Source organism: Phasianus colchicus, chromosome 14 (genome assembly GCF_987193195.1).
Source record: "Phasianus colchicus chromosome 14, bPhaCol1.hap1.1, whole genome shotgun sequence".
Taxonomy (NCBI): domain Eukaryota; kingdom Metazoa; phylum Chordata; class Aves; order Galliformes; family Phasianidae; genus Phasianus; species Phasianus colchicus.
This window is the reverse complement of record NC_143449.1, coordinates 32,114-50,036: the sequence shown is the minus strand read 5'-3', so window position 1 is coordinate 50,036 and position 17,923 is coordinate 32,114. Positions and strand designations below refer to the sequence as shown.

Here is a 17,923-nt window from a genome sequence, read left to right as displayed (position 1 = left end):
TCAATTAATGAATTTTTGAACAGGAAGGAACTCACTGCTGATGCTCACAAACCAAAGAGAGAATAATTACATGGTTTACCTGCCGTGACAAAATGGGCGTCCCCATCTGTGGAGCACATAGAAGACCAGTTGAAGGACGTGTGGTGAACGCTATGGACAAACAGTGGCACGTGGAGGTAAGCATCAGCTGACACGTCTTTCACAAGTGTAAAGGTTAATGTACTTACCTGGAATATCGCTGATCAGCTTCCATGAAAGGGTTAGAAAAGTGTGCAGCAGTGATCAGCAAATGCATCTCCTAATCCCATTTTCAACCTTGATGTGCCTGATCTTCCACTGAGAAAAGACCTCTGCCTGCGGAGCTAAAATCAGGAGATGTCCCAGGAAGCATTGCGAGGTCCTTGCAGAAGAAAATGTCACCAAGTGAGAAGCAGGATATATGGAAAGGCAGTAAAGTTCTGTGACAAACATAGTGCTAGTGGGCATTATAACGTTTCTATGGCTTCCAGTTACTTGCCACGTAAGTATCTCTAAAGCAGTTTAGGTGACAGTTCATATTTCAAGTCTCTGTACAAGATTTACTTCTTTATCTTCCATTTAAGTTATAAAGATAAGCAGTCTAGTCCTTTTGTTGTGAAAATATCCTGTAGCATGTACTTTCTTCACAAGATGCAGTGGTGCTGAAAATGTAATCTTTGTCATTAATAACGTATCAGAATCACTTCAGTGCATTTTTTTTGTAACTTTTGGGTTGAAATGTTAAAGACAGTAAAAGGAATGTTATTTTAGTGATCTAAAAGTACAAAACAATAGTTGTAATTCTTATTTTCAGGATAGCTGGGCTAATCAGAATCTAGTTGCTCTTCAAGCTTAGTGTTGCTTATGTTGAGCTGTTTCAAGCTTTTACAGATGTTTAAATGAGAGCAGCTAATGACACCCAGTTTTCCCCAAGAACATAAAGACGACTTGCCACTCAGGAGTAGTGGTTTAACACAAAGCTTTTGAATGGCGTGGTCTTCCTTACAGCTGCAATTCTAAGATGACTGTGTGTTAAGATCAGCTGCATCAAGCAGCTCTTTCATCCGGTTGCTGAAGACTAACAAAGACTAAATTTGTCAGAGGACAGCACCTAGCATTTAAAGAAGAGGTATATGTAGTTGTACCGTTTCCCTCCAGACTCCCTTGACTGTGCAGTCCAGCACAGTAATGGATAGACCTTTATTCTTTGGAAGCCAGGTGCAAGGTGTTGTGTACACATCTCTGCTTGGATAAATAAAGGAGGATTACATTTGGGAGTTCTGCAAATTTGCAGGTGGATCCTAAATTTGTCAGCGATGAAGGGCAGGTGATTGAAGTATGCTTGCATCCCTGCAGACAATAAATGCCATGACATGATTAGCAATAGTATTGCAGTCAGGATAGAGCAAGAACATACACCAGGGAAGAGTTGTGTGTTGAGTGGATGTACAGATGTTCAGCTGGATGTTTACTAAAAATGCGTATGTGACTCTTCATTGCTGGATTTCCAATGCTCAGATGTTCAGGATTAGGGAAGCAGCAAAACAAAACCATATTTGTAGAGGGTGGAGCAGATGTAGAGAAATATTTTCATTTTTAATATTATGAAGACATTTGTAATTAGATGACGCAAGATTCAATTGGAAACCCAAATCAGGCTTGCCATCCTTCTCCTTTTATTTCAGTTTAAATAAAACAGGAAAGCTATTGAGATACATTTGAGAAATTACCGTCAATAAAATCATTGCTTGAAAACTTTGTTGTTTCTCCTTCCTCTTCAGCTGTTTTGTTTCCCCTGCAGTCATGTGATTGAAGGAGATGGTAAGCAGTTCTCTAGCTGTTTTCTTAGCTTAGTTACGTTTTGATGAAAGTTCTTTCTAAAAGTGGAAGGAAGGTCCTTTGTTGAATCCCTCACTGCTCCCATTAGACTGCAAAGAGGCATTCTCTCTATCAGACATCAGGATAGATGTGATTAGTCAGAGGCCAAATGGGCAGAAGACCTTACAGCAGCTGTTTTGTGATGATGGAAGATGGAACAGGAGCTAAAGAGAAACCTTTTAGTAATAACCAAAGGCCAGAGATGCTGGGAGATGCAGAGGAGGCTTCCTGCCCCACCGGCTTTAAAAAGGGACACATACCGCTGTGAGGGTGACCACATAGGCATCTCCCCAAATGAACTTAGGGTTCCATGACCCAGATTTGTAAAATATTTAGATACTGAACAATTTAGGTGGGCTTTGTGAGGGATTATTTTTTATTAAGTGCCTAGCTTCTATTGTTTCAGTTTGGTTCCTGGAGATATTCACCTATCTGTCACAGGCACCTGTCTTTTGAAAACAGAGACTGATGATAATTGCACAAAACCAGGAAGGGATTGTACCTGGAAAGATCTGTCCTGCAACGGCATAAGTGCAAGTGTCTTAATTTTAAGGAGGAGAGATTGTTTGGTGGGCTTTTTGGACTGTCATCAATGATGAAATGCCCTAAGGCAAATCATTTCACGTGCGTCATGCCACGTTATTTTGTCCTTAGCTCTACAGCTCCCTCACCTAACACTGTAATACACATCTTAGCCTCACCTAGGCCAAATCCATTCTCAAAGCGGGAGGAAGCCTCTGGTATACAAAAGGAGCCATAAAGTAGCTCATAGTCATGTGGGTCATGTAGTCATATAGGGTAAGACCTACGTTCCAGAAATGCGCTTTCCCCACACTTGGGGACTGGGCTGGACCTCGGCGGCTGCATTTCCCTCGTCCCCCACCAGGGGGCGCTGCTCCCCATCCAGCTCAGCACGCACCCTGCGCTCACTTCCAGGGGGCGTTCTCAGCAGCGTGCGCCCTTTGCACCGGGCAGCCCGGGCTGCGCTTTACTGACGTGCTGCTCGGCCGCGTTCACAGCGTGTGCTCCAGTCAGCCCGCAGGCTGTCGGCTTTTCAGCGTCTATTACACAGCCCAGTGCCGGAGCTGGTGTGCGCTAAAGGCACCTGCAGCTGCCGGGACAGCCTGAAGAAAAGCCTCGGGAGGGGTTTGCACGACCCCAGGTGAGCCGTCAGCCCGGCGCTAAGCGCACAGAAGGGAACGCTGGAAGGGCCGCTAGAGGCAGATGTTGCCTGCTGGGTCCCCGAAGGGAAACTGCGGGCTGCCGGGGAGAGAGAGGGGAGTGGAAATTCCCCCGTTGGAGGCTTCCCATTCAGACACTCCAAAGGAGGAGTTGAAAGCTGCCATCAATCCATGCGTGCAGAGCTGTGGAGCGGGATCATCTCGTGTCTGCCGTGGCCCAGAGGGAGAAACGCACTCCCGGCTGGGCTGTTACAGAGAGCCAACCGGGCAGCAGAGCACGCTGAGCTCCTCTGCTCACTTCCTCACTGTTCCAGCTGCAACCCCTTCCTGTGCCTCTCGGAGCCCAAGCCGGGCTGCAACACGCCTGGCAACCGCTGCTCCCCTCGTTGCAGCCCGTCTGGCCCAGCAAACCTGCCGTGCTGGGCAGGAGCTGGAGCCGGGACCGGGCTCCCGCCTGGGCTACAGCAGCGCCGGTTCCGCCCCGCCCGGTGCCGCTCCCCGCTGCCCTCCCGCCGCTGCTGGCAGGGGGCAGGAAGCGTGCGCTCCTCTGCACGAGGCACGAAGGGCTCCTACCTTGGGTGCGGAGCAGGCTGCTCCCACCTCTGGTGCAGGCAACCGGGCTCCTGGGAGTCGCTCCTGGGAGAGCAGGGGATGCCGAGTGCCCGCAGCCCGGAGCTGGCCGCAGGACGGCCTTGCTGCACCTCCTGCCGCCGCGGTGCTGCCCGGATGGCTTCCAGCCAGGCTCTGGCCGCTTCGGCACAGCCTCAGGTGCCGGGCAGCAATTCCCACAGCGAGCACGCCCCGAGCCGGCTGCCAGGCCGTGGGCAGTTTCACAGCTCGTTCTCGTGGCACATCTGCACCCGTGGGAGAGAGGGGAGGATGGGGGCTGTGTTTTGTCACGCTAATGAAGCGTCGCTCTCTGCTCCGTCCCTTTGCTTCCTTTGCTGGGGCCATTCGCACATCCTTGCGGTCGCACATCCCCACGTTGCTGTCCTGGCGCTCCTTTAACTCCTCTCACCCGTGAGCAGGTCCCAGAAGAGGCAATCTCCGGCTGCCCTGCTCTCGAGGGCAGCATCTCCCTGCAGCTGGCTCACTTCCTCACTGAGCGCTGCCCATGGCACTCATGGCACGTTTCTCCTCACTGAGCGAGTGACTTCTCTTGCTAACAACTTCCTATCCTGCTTTCTCAATTCGGTCTTCTCTGCAAGGCATGAGCATGGTTAAGCTCTCTGTTGTATGAGGGCTGGCTATGGTATAACTCTCGAGGCCCACACATCATCCACTGTGGGGCAGAGAAAGAGCCCTGGTATGGACCAGGTACATTACAGGTACAGGGACCCGTATGTCTTAAGGAGATGTCCTCCATTTGGGTGAAGGAGCGAGGGTGCTCCCCCAGAGGGTGGATCCACAGCTATAGGCTGTGTGATGCAGATCGGTGTGGGAGCACAACCCTTGAGAGCAGGGTCCCACTTGGGGAGGTATCTCTGAGGTGAAATCTTGCAAGGCACCCTGAGATTGAGGCTATAATGCGCTCGGGAATGTAAGCTTTGTAATACTTTGGAGAAATCATCACAACAAAAATGCGCTGGGGGGCATTTGCAGTTAGCTGCCAGGAAGGGGCCTGGTAGGATCATGTAACGAGTAAATGTCCAAACTGGTTTTTCATTGTTGTTATCTTTGTGATTGTTAAGTGTTTCTTTTATAAAATTATTGCTTGTGGAATTCCATTTACAATACAAGTGCTCTTGTTGCTGGAGACATTGGTTATAGCTCGTGCCCAGGGAATTTGGTGTTCCTGTGCCCTGGGGAAGTAGGCAGACTCCATTACCCAGCAACGAGACTTTATAAGCGGCTGCTATCTAGTGTGAATGCTAACCTTTGGATCCAAGGTGTGAGTGGTGTGAACGTGGGAATCGAGTTTAGTTGGATATTTGTTTAACCCTGTATTTGTTATCAGAGCCTTGACCTGTAGTACTGCCCAGGAATTACAGTGGAATAGAGGAAACTGGCATTTTGGTTGGCGTTGTGGACTGGGGTTTAAAGAGGAGTATGTATTTGGTCACAGTAACTTACTAGCTATAAGGTGTGGACTTTGGGGAACAATAAAGAATCAATGAAATTTAGTATGGAGGAACACGGGGAAAGGAAGTTCCCAGGCAAATTCCACCTGAGATATTGCTGGGGAGCCTGGGGGCCCCGTGAGCAAGAAAACTTTAATTAAAAATTGTAATCAGTGGTGGTTGGAAAGCGATGACCATTTAGCAGTTAATATTGTTTTTGCGAAGGCAGGAGATGAGATGCTGGGAACAAATAGCCTTCATCTGCAGAGACCTGGGAAACTTGATATCCCAGTGTTAGCACGGGAAGCCTTAGGAAGGGAGGAGCTGAGAGCAGGGCTCTAGGACCCAGAGATCTCCTCAGGAAGAGCTGAAGGGGGAGAGCTGGAAGGGCCCAAGAGGGTTCTGCCCCCGTTGAACGGGAACGCAGTTAGTGCAAAAAGAGGTGCTGGATTTGGTAACAGATGCAGTAACAGTCAAGGGTAGAGAAGATTAAGCTGAGGAAGGAATTGCAGCAAAGTGTGGAATTTGTAGTAACTGGAGCATCTAATTGGGTGTTAAATACTCCAGTGAGTGGTGAATTTGTAACCGTAAGGGAAGACACTGGCAAAAGTGAGGAAGTTTACTTTCTTAACCCTTAACTTAGTGTAGGTAAACAGGTAGGGATACACAAATGTTTGTAGGTGCCAAATTCACCAAAGCCTTTACTAGGGCGAGATTTATTAGAACAACTGGAATCTTGAAATCAAGTTGAAAGGAAAATTGGAATGTAAGGTACAAGAAGAACAGTTAATGGAGGTGCTTAGTTTAGCATTAATCGCTACCCCTGCTGGGACCAGGATCCCAGACAAAGGAAGTGATCAAGTCTATCCTGGGGTGTGGGTAGTAGAGACCCCAGGAAGAGCTAAGAATGCAGCACCAACAGCAATCGGAATAAAGCAGGGAGCTCGGCCGGTTTGGATTAAACTGTACCCCCTCAGATTCGGAGATGGGAAAGGAATCCAGCCAATAATTGACAGTTTTCAGAAATTCGGGTTGTTACTGGAGTGTGAGCACAAGACTTAAGGGCCATCAATAGAATAGTGTAGGATTTATACCCATTGGTAGCATACCCATACACGCTGCTTCCAAAATTATCAGGTGAATTGGCATGGTTTGCTGTTCTGGACCTAGAAGATGCCATTTTTTGTCCACCATTGAGTCCAGAGAATCAGCTCATGTTTACCTTTGAGTGGGAGAATCCTGATTCAGGAAGAACAACACAACTTACATGCACAGCACTTTTCCAGAGGTTAAAACAAACAAACAAACAAACAAAGTCCCACTCTTTTCAGGAACCAACTTGCCAAAGACTGGAGCAATGGGTACGGCCCCAGGACAAGGAACCCTGTCACAGCACATGGATGACCTTCTGATAGCTACCACAACAAAGGAGGTATGCATAGCAAGGACAATTAGTCTACTAAACTTTCTCGGACTTGATGGCTATTGAGTTTCTCCACAGAAAGCCCAGATGGCGTGGCCACAAGTAACCTTGGGTTACGAAATTGCTGCTGGATTCTAAACCCTAGAGAACAACAAGGAAGGAAGCGATTTGCCAGACTGTGGAACCTCAAGCAGCAAAGGCGCTCCGGACTTTCCTAGGGATGACAAGGTGGTGTTGCATATGGATATACAACTATGGAATACTGGTAAAAACTCTCTATGCCCTTTTTAAATCCTATCCAGAGGTCCTCATTCAGGTTGAGGAGGGCAAAGCAGACTAAGGTTTACCTGTGGCAATTAGACACAGACTCTGTTGTTCGTGCAGAACAAAAACTTTTATTGTGTACAGTGAACTTGAACAATATGCTCTTGGTCAAGTGTCTTATGAATTGTGACCCTCCTGCTGCATGCGGCAGTGCTGGATCTTCCATCCTGCCCTGAAGGAGATGGCACTAGAGCTGGGCTCGTCCCTCTTGTGCCATCCCGTGGCACACAGGCCACTCACCTCTGTCAGCCACCTCAGGTTTGCCACTGGTCAGCTTGACCTTGATAGCATCTGCTCACTCCTGGACGCCTCGTGATCACGTCGAGAGGCTCGGTCTGGCACAGATAGTTACAATCTTTCGGCTTTCTCCCTTCATTCTGCTGAACTTGTTTACATCTCCCAAGGTCTTTTGCTAATCAGAGCAAGAATGTCCTTCTTTTCTCCCGGCGATACACAGAGTAAAGGAAGCAAAATACAGGACCTGGATAAACTAATCGAGGGGCTTGGAGAGTATTCAGAAACAGAGGACACAGAGGTTCCAGGCTTCAAAACAAGATAATAGTTCCCACCTCCCTATTATGGGCCATAATCATGGCTGAGCACGGGAAAACTCACTGGGGAACTGAGACCCTGTATAAATACTTGAGCCAACGGGTTGTGGCTTGGAATTTATACACCACCACTAAGCAGGTAACACAGCAATGTGAGATCTGTTTACAGAGTAATCCTAGAACAGGCCCCAGGGTGCCCTGGGACAAACAGGGAAGGGAATTTATCCTGGGCAACAATGGTGAATTGATTTCCCTGAACTCCCAAGAAAAGGGGGGTATAGGTATATGCTGGTATTAACAGACACCTCTTCAGGTTGGCCAGAGGCTTTTCCCTTGCAGGACCAACAGGGTGCAGGGAGTAACTAAAGTACTGTTACAAGAGATAATTCCAGGATTTGGGGTTCCAGAACATATCATATCATATCATATCATATCATATCATATCATCATATCATATCATCATATCATATCATATACAGCGATCAAGGTGAAAGAGCAAGCTTGTGGAGCTACACATGAGTTAAGAAGACATCTCAACCCCAGTGGAATATTAAGAAGACTGGACCATTGGAGCTAAGGATTAAGAGACAATAAGTTTAAAATGTGTTTATAGATTGCACTTGCTTTAGCCTGGCGTGAAATCACCTATTCAAATATCACTAGTGGTTAGCCTAAAGCTCACTGATTGTTGGATATGTACAGCCTTACCAAGAGATGGAGGAATGGAAATCCCTCAGTGTGGGATTCCCTCCACCAATTGGACACTATGGGTGGCGCAGGAAGTAGGCGTAGGTGTGCAAATAAAATCACGACAATAGGAAAAAGGACCTAAATTCAGTATACAACTATAGACAGGCCTCAATGTGAGACCCTTCCTGAGAACTAGAAAGGACATTATGAGGAGGATACTTAGTGCTTCAATGGAACAGCGCCTCCTCCAGGGATACTGAGAACCTCTTGGAAAAGGGTGAAGCAGGTAATAACCCCCATATAGACAGGCCCTCTGGGTTCCGTAGTTTTATTGGATGGTTTATTCCTAGACTAGGAGTAAGTGAATCAGAAAAGGCAATTATCAGTATAGCAGCTACATGTGGGAATTCAAGAACTCAACTATGGATGCTATTCTTGGATTGCAGACAGAGGTATCCTCTCTTAGTCAAGTAGTATTGCAGAAAGGAATGGCTCTTGATCTCCTGACGGCCAAAGAAGGAGGGGTGTACGCTATAATCAATCAAAACTGACGAAACTCAAAGAAAAGAAACAGATGTGCACACTAAACTATGGGAATAAATTCAGGTGATCCACCAAGTTATTTTGGATAACACCTCATTTGGATTTAAACTGTGGAGCAGATTAACCAGTTGGTTACCGAGCTTTGCCTGGCTAAAGCAACTCTTCAAGGCTTGTGTAGTCTTACTCTTTCTTGGAATATTTGTATGTGTTGTTGCATTGTTTCTTGAGTATGTTTAATGGAAACAGCATAAAATACACTAAAAGATGGAAAGCGGGGCGTTCTTCATAAATCCTGAGGTGAGAATGGTGTCATCTAGCGACGTGACAATTGCTAGATTGTAGAAAAGGGGGGAATTGATGTGGGACTATTTCTTTAGAATTGTTTCGGAATTATGTACTAGGTAAGGAGGTGTAGAGCAGAAAAAGTGACGCAGACGCTTTGGGGGGGATGTCAGAGGGGGGGTTGACTCACCCTTCCTAGCAGCAGCCTGGAGAAGGGGGAGGTGAGCCAAGGAACGCATCTCTCGCACCGCTCCAGGCACTCGTGCTCACTTACTGGTTCCTTGCTGTGCCACTACAGCAAGGAATAAGAGCTGCAAGCCACAGTAACTCAGCAGTTGGGGTGGAGAATATTATAACTTCTTGGAACCAGTGAATATCTCCTCCTATACTAAGGGTAATATCAGAATAATCTACACCTCCTTTCTTAGAATCAATCGTAATATCCTCTCCTATTCTTGCATATGTGTAACTGGTCTCTATAAATATCCTTAAACTGTCCTTTTATGGTGTGCATGTTAGGAGAGGCTACTCCCTCAGTACCCAGCGTGTGTGTGCAGTGCTGTAACTCAAAATATACCTGCTTTATAACCACTCTGTGGTTATGGAGTTTGATTTTCCACAAGTCATCCTGTTCAGGCCATGATCTGTGTTCTTCCACACATATGGAAGTTCTGTTTAGCCTTGAGTGAGACAGAAGTGAGAACACTTGGAAGAATCTGGTGAACCATGTCCCAGACTAGACTAGGGTGGGCTTCTTTGTTAGCTTCCTTGTTTGTTTTCTTTTTCTTTTTCTTTTTCTTTTTCTTTTTCTTTTTCTTTTTCTTTTTCTTTTTCTTTTTCTTTTTCTTTTTCTTTTTCTTTTTCTTTTTTTTTTTTTCTTCTCAAGAGCAGAGTCAGAAGAGGATGTGTTGACCTCCTCTGCCATAGGGATACTGGCCCTTTTGTTACAAAACCATTGCTTTCTAGAAAACTTTGATGTGAGCGGAGGAAATAATTTTGCTCATGTGTGCAGCTGGGTTATCAGCACAAAGGAAAGAGATGCGGCTGTGATCACGGCAAAGTTCAGAGGAACATCCCCTGCAGAAAGATGTGTAGAGTTTAAACATTGCCAAGTGAAACTTGGAGCCACTTTTGCCCCACAGAAAATGCAATAGAAAAGGAAGCAGTCTTCTCTGGACACAAACCCCCGGTTACCCCGAGGGCGGTTCCTCCTGGGTGACCTTAAAGTCTGTAGATCTACATAAGTGAACAGCAGAGCTGGCCCTCGTACACAGAGAGCTTAACCATGCTCATGCCTTGCAGAGAAGACCGAATTGAGAAAGCAGGATAGGAAGTTGTTAGCAAGAGAAGTCACTCGCTCAGTGAGGAGAAACGTGCCATGAGTGCCATGGGCAGCGCTCAGTGAGGAAGTGAGCCAGCTGCAGGGAGATGCTGCCCTCGAGAGCAGGGCAGCCGGAGATTGCCTCTTCTGGGACCTGCTCACGGGTGAGAGGAGTTAAAGGAGCGCCAGGACAGCAACGTGGGGATGTGCGACCGCAAGGATGTGCGAATGGCCCCAGCAAAGGAAGCAAAGGGACGGAGCAGAGAGCGACGCTTCATTAGCGTGACAAAACACAGCCCCCATCCTCCCCTCTCTCCCACGGGTGCAGATGTGCCACGAGAACGAGCTGTGAAACTGCCCACGGCCTGGCAGCCGGCTCGGGGCGTGCTCGCTGTGGGAATTGCTGCCCGGCACCTGAGGCTGTGCCGAAGCGGCCAGAGCCTGGCTGGAAGCCATCCGGGCAGCACCGCGGCGGCAGGAGGTGCAGCAAGGCCGTCCTGCGGCCAGCTCCGGGCTGCGGGCACTCGGCATCCCCTGCTCTCCCAGGAGCGACTCCCAGGAGCCCGGTTGCCTGCACCAGAGGTGGGAGCAGCCTGCTCCGCACCCAAGGTAGGAGCCCTTCGTGCCTCGTGCAGAGGAGCGCACGCTTCCTGCCCCCTGCCAGCAGCGGCGGGAGGGCAGCGGGGAGCGGCACCGGGCGGGGCGGAACCGGCGCTGCTGTAGCCCAGGCGGGAGCCCGGTCCCGGCTCCAGCTCCTGCCCAGCACGGCAGGTTTGCTGGGCCAGACGGGCTGCAACGAGGGGAGCAGCGGTTGCCAGGCGTGTTGCAGCCCGGCTTGGGCTCCGAGAGGCACAGGAAGGGGTTGCAGCTGGAACAGTGAGGAAGTGAGCAGAGGAGCTCAGCGTGCTCTGCTGCCCGGTTGGCTCTCTGTAACAGCCCAGCCGGGAGTGCGTTTCTCCCTCTGGGCCACGGCAGACACGAGATGATCCCGCTCCACAGCTCTGCACGCATGGATTGATGGCAGCTTTCAACTCCTCCTTTGGAGTGTCTGAATGGGAAGCCTCCAACGGGGGAATTTCCACTCCCCTCTCTCTCCCCGGCAGCCCGCAGTTTCCCTTCGGGGACCCAGCAGGCAACATCTGCCTCTAGCGGCCCTTCCAGCGTTCCCTTCTGTGCGCTTAGCGCCGGGCTGACGGCTCACCTGGGGTCGTGCAAACCCCTCCCGAGGCTTTTCTTCAGGCTGTCCCGGCAGCTGCAGGTGCCTTTAGCGCACACCAGCTCCGGCACTGGGCTGTGTAATAGACGCTGAAAAGCCGACAGCCTGCGGGCTGACTGGAGCACACGCTGTGAACGCGGCCGAGCAGCACGTCAGTAAAGCGCAGCCCGGGCTGCCCGGTGCAAAGGGCGCACGCTGCTGAGAACGCCCCCTGGAAGTGAGCGCAGGGTGCGTGCTGAGCTGGATGGGGAGCAGCGCCCCCTGGTGGGGGACGAGGGAAATGCAGCCGCCGAGGTCCAGCCCAGTCCCCAAGTGTGGGGAAAGCGCATTTCTGGAATGTAGGTCTTACCCTATATGACTACATGACCCACATGACTATGAGCTACTTTATGGCTCCTTTTGTATACCAGAGGCTTCCTCCCGCTTTGAGAATGGATTTGGCCTAGGTGAGGCTAAGATGTGTATTACAGTGTTAGGTGAGGGAGCTGTAGAGCTAAGGACAAAATAACGTGGCATGACGCACGTGAAATGATTTGCCTTAGGGCATTTCATCATTGATGACAGTCCAAAAAGCCCACCAAACAATCTCTCCTCCTTAAAATTAAGACACTTGCACTTATGCCTTTGCAGGACAGATCTTTCCAGGTACAATCCCTTCCTGGTTTTGTGCAATTATCATCAGCCTCTGTTTTCAAAAGACAGGTGCCTGTGACAGATAGGTGAATATCTCCAAGAACCAAACTGAAACAATAGAAGCTAGGCACTTAATAAAAAATAATCCCTCACAAAGCCCACCTAAATTGTTCAGTATCTAAATATTTTACAAATCTGGGTCATGGAACCCTAAGTTCATTTGGGGAGATGCCTATGTGGTCACCCTCACAGCGGTATGTGTCCCTTTTTAAAGCTGGTGGGGCAGGAAGCCTCCTCTGCATCTCCCAGCATCTCTGGCCTTTGGTTATTACTAAAAGGTTTCTCTTTAGCTCCTGTTCCATCTTCCATCATCACAAAACAGCTGCTGTAAGGTCTTCTGCCCATTTGGCCTCTGACTAATCACATCTATCCTGATGTCTGATAGAGAGAATGCCTCTTTGCAGTCTAATGGGAGCAGTGAGGGATTCAACAAAGGACCTTCCTTCCACTTTTAGAAAGAACTTTCATCAAAACGTAACTAAGCCCCATCCTTTGGGGCATTCAAGGCCAGGCTGGACATGGCTCAGGGCAGCCTGGTCTGGTGGACGGTGTCCCTGCACATGGCAGGGGGTTGAAACTAGATGGTCATTGTGGTCCTTTTCAACCCAGGCTATTCTATGATTCTGTGATTAACTTTAGATCTTTGATGTAACGCATGACCTTAGAGAAGCTCATGGATTTCCAAACTAACCTTGCATCTCTTACAGAAGATCTGTGTCAGCAAGGTGTCTTGACGTCAAGCTAAGAAGGAAGCTGTGTGCCCAGTGTCATTCAGGCCCAAATTGTGGTTTCTCCCTGGGAAGGGACACAAAGGGGAGCTGTTGAACAGGCACTGTGTCAGAACCTCTGCTTTCCCTCCCATCCCCCACTCTCTGCCCCTAGACTTCCTTTACTATAGAAGCTCCCCACAACTCCCCAGTTTCCCCATTCCACCTCTCCCTCCATCACCAGATCCTCTTTCCACCCCACAGCAGTCCCACTCACTCACACCTTCCCCCCCTAGATTCCACACAACCCCCCTTTCCAGACCAAAAAAGTCCCACTGACCCCTTTCTCACCCCACCCACACCCTCCTTTATCCCCTCTTATCCCCCCTTGGAATCATGCAGAAGGATCTGCATGAGACATCCTAGAGAGGTTTGGGGGCTCCAGGGGGCTCTTCTGGACTCAACCAGCTGGACATCGGGGTGCTGTGGCTGCAGGACCTCCAGTCTCCCAACGACATCATCCCTGGTGAGAAGGCAGCAGCCACCTTCCCCTTCCTGTCCCACGTCTGGCTGGGTGTGTTATCCCTGCTCTCTGGAAATGGCCGGGAGCAGCAGAGAATTGTCTGCAAAGCTCGGGGTACAGCGTGAGTTCGTCCCGAAGGAACCACAGCTCAAGAGCTGTTTCTCCAAAAGACCTTTTCTATGGGATTTGGTCACGATCATGTTGCATGGGAATGTGGCTTGCTGTGGCAGTGAGGCTGTGCCTTCTCCTTGCAGACGATGTCAAGATTGAGTCGCTCAACTACCGGCAGCTCTCGCGAGCCTCCGGCGTCCCGCTGAACGTGGTGCTGCGCTGCGTGCGAGAGAGCGTGCTCTTATACTGTCACCTCCTGAGGAACAGGGAGCCCGTCTCATTTGTCTTTAAGAACATTGGCGTTATGACGTGCCAAGACGACTTCCTCCTCATGAGGTTCTTCTGCAGCTGCATTACAACGCTGGAAAGCAATGCCACCGTCCTTTCTCTGTTCCGCACTGTAAGTTGAGGAGGTTTTGAGGGTGCGCCATCAGATCACTGCTGGCCAGCCTGGATGTGGCAGGCCAGTCCAATGCTTGTCCCCACGGCTTTCTCCACTGGCAAAGAGATTTCCTGGATCTCTGCCCCTGCAGAAAGCCTGGCAGTGCTCTTGCACAGCCTCTCTATTTGGCCATCCTGCTCCTTCAGAGCAGAACAAAGCTCTGATGTTCACGGAAGAGGCTTTGGTGGAGAGCAGCTTTCTCTTGGCATGGGAGCCAGGCTTGCTTCCTGTCAAGAAGAGCCATGAAAAAATGGCCTTGGCAAGCCTCCAGCAGGTCTGTGTCCCTTTGCAGAGATTTTGGACAGAAGATTCTGCTGACTTCGGGCCAGAGACCACCGCCCATGGGATCCGGGTGTTCCCGAGGTGAGCGCATTTCCTCTGCAGCACTTAGCTGGCCAGGAGACAGGCTTATTTCCCACCTCCTCCTCTGAGACGTGCCCTGCTGGGTCTCCGTGCTCGGCATCCAGTCGGGTAGAAATCCTGGAAAGTCTGGCTCCTGGGAATCATGGTTGTGTTACTGGTGCCCAAGCTGTCCCGATTCTCATCAGAGAGAATGGACTGCACGTGCAGAGGAATTTGGGCTACGTGTGCTGGTTTGGCATGGCCAGGAAGGAAAAGGATGCCACGCTTTGCATAGCACATAGATAAATACTGCCACCCAACTGTGTGGGGTAGGAAGTCATCCTTCTTCAAGGGTTGTCACTCTTTGTTTCCAGGTTTCAGCTCACTGTGGAAAAGAGCAGAGCAGAGGTTGCCGCGGAAAAGAAAGCTGCAGTAGAGCGGAAGATGAGTAGAGGTGAGGGAACGGGTCCCAGCTGTAGGGAGGTGGGCCCTGTCCCGTGCCGGGTGACCGGATCCAGGTTCACGTGCTGTGTCCGTGGGGCTGCTCTGAAGAACTTCTTTCTGTCTTGGTTCCAGGGGGCTCTGCCGGCAGGCTGCTGCAGAGGCGGAAGACACTTCCCCCCTCCATGCTGCTGCAGCGCAAGCCAAGCTCAAGGCAGCAAGACGTGGTGAAGGAGCCTTCTGCCAGGTGAGAGCCTTGGGCGAAAAGAAGAAGGAGATGCGTGTGCTCGTGTAGGAGTAGCCTCCCCTTTGGAGCTGCCAGCTCTCAGCACCCAGAAAGGCTCCTGACACACGTGTCCCAGTGGGAGCCGTTCTCTCCAGGGATGGCAAGCACGCGGCACAATTGCTCGAGGCAGACACGCCAGCTTCATGTTCCACCCTGGCCCCCGATCCCTGGGGGAGCTGAATGCTGATCCCCATTGATGGCAGAAGCTCTTCTCCCTTCAGGGGTCTCTCCGCACTGCACCGGAGCCCATCTTTACGGCTGTGGGAGCACGGGGGGAGACCGAGGTGCCCTGGGCTCCTGCAGACTCCTCTTGTGTCTGTTTGCAGCGCGCTCCCGCCATGTGCAGGCAGCTCCCGCGGGACGAAGAAAGCGGGACAGAAGGAAGCATCTACTCCTGCCCAGACCAGCACTGCACTCCCTGCCACAGAGGAGTCTAAGAGGGTGCTGCAGGTACCGGCCCTGCCTTGCTACGGGGACTGTGCTGCTTGAGACTGCACAAATGACAGAATGGTAGAATCATAGAGAAGTTTGGGTTGGAAGGGGCCACTCAGACCACCTAGTTCCAATCCCCTGCTGTAGGCAGGGACACCTGTCTCTAGACCAGGTTGCTCTAAGCCTGACCCAGCCTGGCCTTGAGTGCTTCCACAGGGAGGGAAGCAAAAGCCTCTGTGTGTGCAGTGACCTGGAGCACAGCCCTTGGGGTGCCATCATTTCACATTTCTACCCGCTCCTTCAGCTCCTCTTCAGTAGATGGAGGGTGCTGCACACCTTCCCTATCTTTTCTCGCCTCCTGGCCTGCCACCTGCCACAGCACTCTGATTTTGAGCAGGGGCCATGAGAGTGGAATACGACCTCTGAGCCACGTTTGCTACAAGTTGCGGATCCCGTCCTGCCTTTAGGGCCCCTGGTCCTTCAGGGACAAAACAGTGCTGACCGGCTGCCAGAGGCGAGGAGCAGGAGCGTGGAGCTGAAGGAAAGTCCCAGGGGCTGAGGCTGATCCTGTATGCTGCTGTGTCTCTGCAGGAGCTCCGGGAAGTGTCTGCATTGTGGAAAGAAGTAGACCGCACGTGGCCCATGCACCAGCAGCAAGTAGAGCAAGCACGGGCAGAAAGGGCGGCGTGGGAAGGCTGGAGCGTAGGGGCGGACCAGCGTCCACCCCAGGTACTGTCAGGGATCGAGCCTGCTGGCAACAGCCGCCATCCTCTGAGCCAGGCTGCGAGCTCAGCAGGACTGAGGGGGTGGGGAGCGGGACAGGCACCGTGCAGCATGGCAGGGGCTGGCCTGCTCCTCCTGGGGAGGAGAGCTTGGCACCTCGCAGGGAGAGCCCTGCAGGGAGAAGGGAAGGGCGGCGGGCAGCCGTGGGCTGGCAGGGCCAAGTCTCCTGCTTGCCGGGGCCTGCTGCGGGGCCCTTGACAGAGGGCTTCTGAGAAACAGCCCCGTGCTCCCAGCCACTTTGCTGACAGCGTCTCCTCTTTGGCAGCTGATGGCCAGGCAGAGCATGCGTGCTCCGCATCCTCCAGCCCAGCCCAGGGGACAGCAAGTGGAGAGGAGGTGGAGGAAGGATGTGGATCCTCTGCCGGGAAGTAAAATGGGAACAGCGACCAAGCTGGCACTGCATGCTGAGTAAGTGTGTGCGGGCTCTGCTGGCTGCCTGAGGCACTTGGGCAGCTGTGACCCTGCAGCTCGGGGACAGGCACGGCCCGGCCAAAAACTCTGGCGGGGTGCAAGGGTGGGGACACGCGGCAGCACGGGGATGCTGGGCTGGGTGAGGGGAGAGGCAGGGGGGCTCAGCAGAGCCCAAGGGATGACTTTCTCCTCCTGCTGCAGCCTCCTTTCCCCACGAGTGGCTCAGGTGCTCCAAAGGTTGGAGCCGCGCCTCCATCAGCAAGAGGCTTTTGCCAGCACAGCGGAAAGAAACCGGCAGAAGCTGGAGCTGAAGCGGCAGCTCCCCTGGTGAGCTCCACAGGCAGCAGATCCTGAGAGCCGGGCTGGAGCCCAGCCTGCACTACTTGCCTGCGCTCAGCCCGTAACGCTCCGTGCGCTGTTCTTTTCACCTCCGCAGTGCTCAATGCTCGCGTCGCTCCAGAGGGGAAGGTGCAGCCAACGGTGGTGACCGCGGTGGAGCTCTCGGCAAGGGGGCTGGGAAGCTGTCCAGATTTCCACCTGTGAATGGAAGATCATAGAATCAAAGACTCATTGAATGGCCTAGGTTGAAAAGGGCATTGAAGGTCGTCTAGTTTCAACCCACCTGCTATGTGCGGGGTCGCCGACCACCAGACCGGGCTGCCCAGAGCCATATCCAGCCTGGCCTAGAACGCCTCCAGGGATGGGGCATCCCCCACCTCTCGGCAAGCTGTTCCAGCACGTCACCACCCTCCGCGGGAAGAACTGCTAACATCTAACCAAATTCTGCCCCCCCTTCCACAGTTTAAAACCATTCCCCCTTGTCCTGTCACTATCCAGCCTCGTCAACGGCCGTTCCCCCTCCACTTTATATCCTCCCTTCAAGAATTGGCCACAATGAGGTCTCCCCGGAGCCTTCTCCTCACCAAACTAAGCAAGCCCAGTTCCCTCCACCTTTCTCAATAGGAGAGGTGCTCCAGCCCTCTGATCATCTTAGTGGCCCTCCTCTGGATTCGATCCAAAGCTCTGCGTCTTTCTTGTACTGGGGCCCCAGCCCTGGACGCAGTACTCCCAATAAAAATAAATTGGCCTTATTTCCAGTCGGTCTGCTGGTGTCGTGTCTGTTGCCATCAACTAATGTGATGGAGCCGTGCTTTGAGAGAGGAGTTTGGGTGGCAACAAGAGCTGCTCCCAAGGCCCGGTAGGCCCATGCTCTCCAAGAGCGGATTCCCAGGACGGCAGCCATCTCTGCTGGCCGTGCACACTTC

General features: G+C 51.6%; 2 protein-coding genes across 10 annotated transcripts in view; both read left to right on the top strand.

The window, feature by feature from the left end:
- LOC149915954 (E3 SUMO-protein ligase RanBP2-like) overlaps window positions 1-9,038 on the top strand; it is a 31,350-nt gene extending 22,312 nt beyond the window's left edge. For 4 of the 9 annotated variants that reach the window (XM_090150017.1, XM_090150018.1, XM_090150011.1 and 1 more), the window contains one exon: window positions 24-1,773. In XM_090150017.1, the coding sequence (XP_090006143.1) occupies window positions 24-66 (43 nt within the window). In that variant the 3' untranslated portion in view covers window positions 67-1,773. Of the gene's footprint in view, window positions 1-23; window positions 1,774-6,468; window positions 7,349-7,914 lie in introns of those variants that run through there. The other 5 variants (XR_016470946.1, XR_016470947.1, XR_016470944.1 and 2 more) reach the window with 5 other exon arrangements.
- LOC149915953 (uncharacterized) lies at window positions 153-17,749 on the top strand. Its single transcript, XM_090150575.1, has 10 exons — window positions 153-176; window positions 13,356-13,413; window positions 13,665-13,921; window positions 14,256-14,326; window positions 14,680-14,759; window positions 14,882-14,993; window positions 15,359-15,482; window positions 16,056-16,193; window positions 16,513-16,655; window positions 16,860-17,749. The coding sequence occupies exons 1-10, from the start codon at window positions 153-155 to the stop codon at window positions 16,987-16,989; spliced, it is 1,137 nt and encodes a 378-aa protein (XP_090006701.1). The 3' UTR covers window positions 16,990-17,749.
- The last annotated feature ends 174 nt before the right edge of the window (window positions 17,750-17,923 follow it).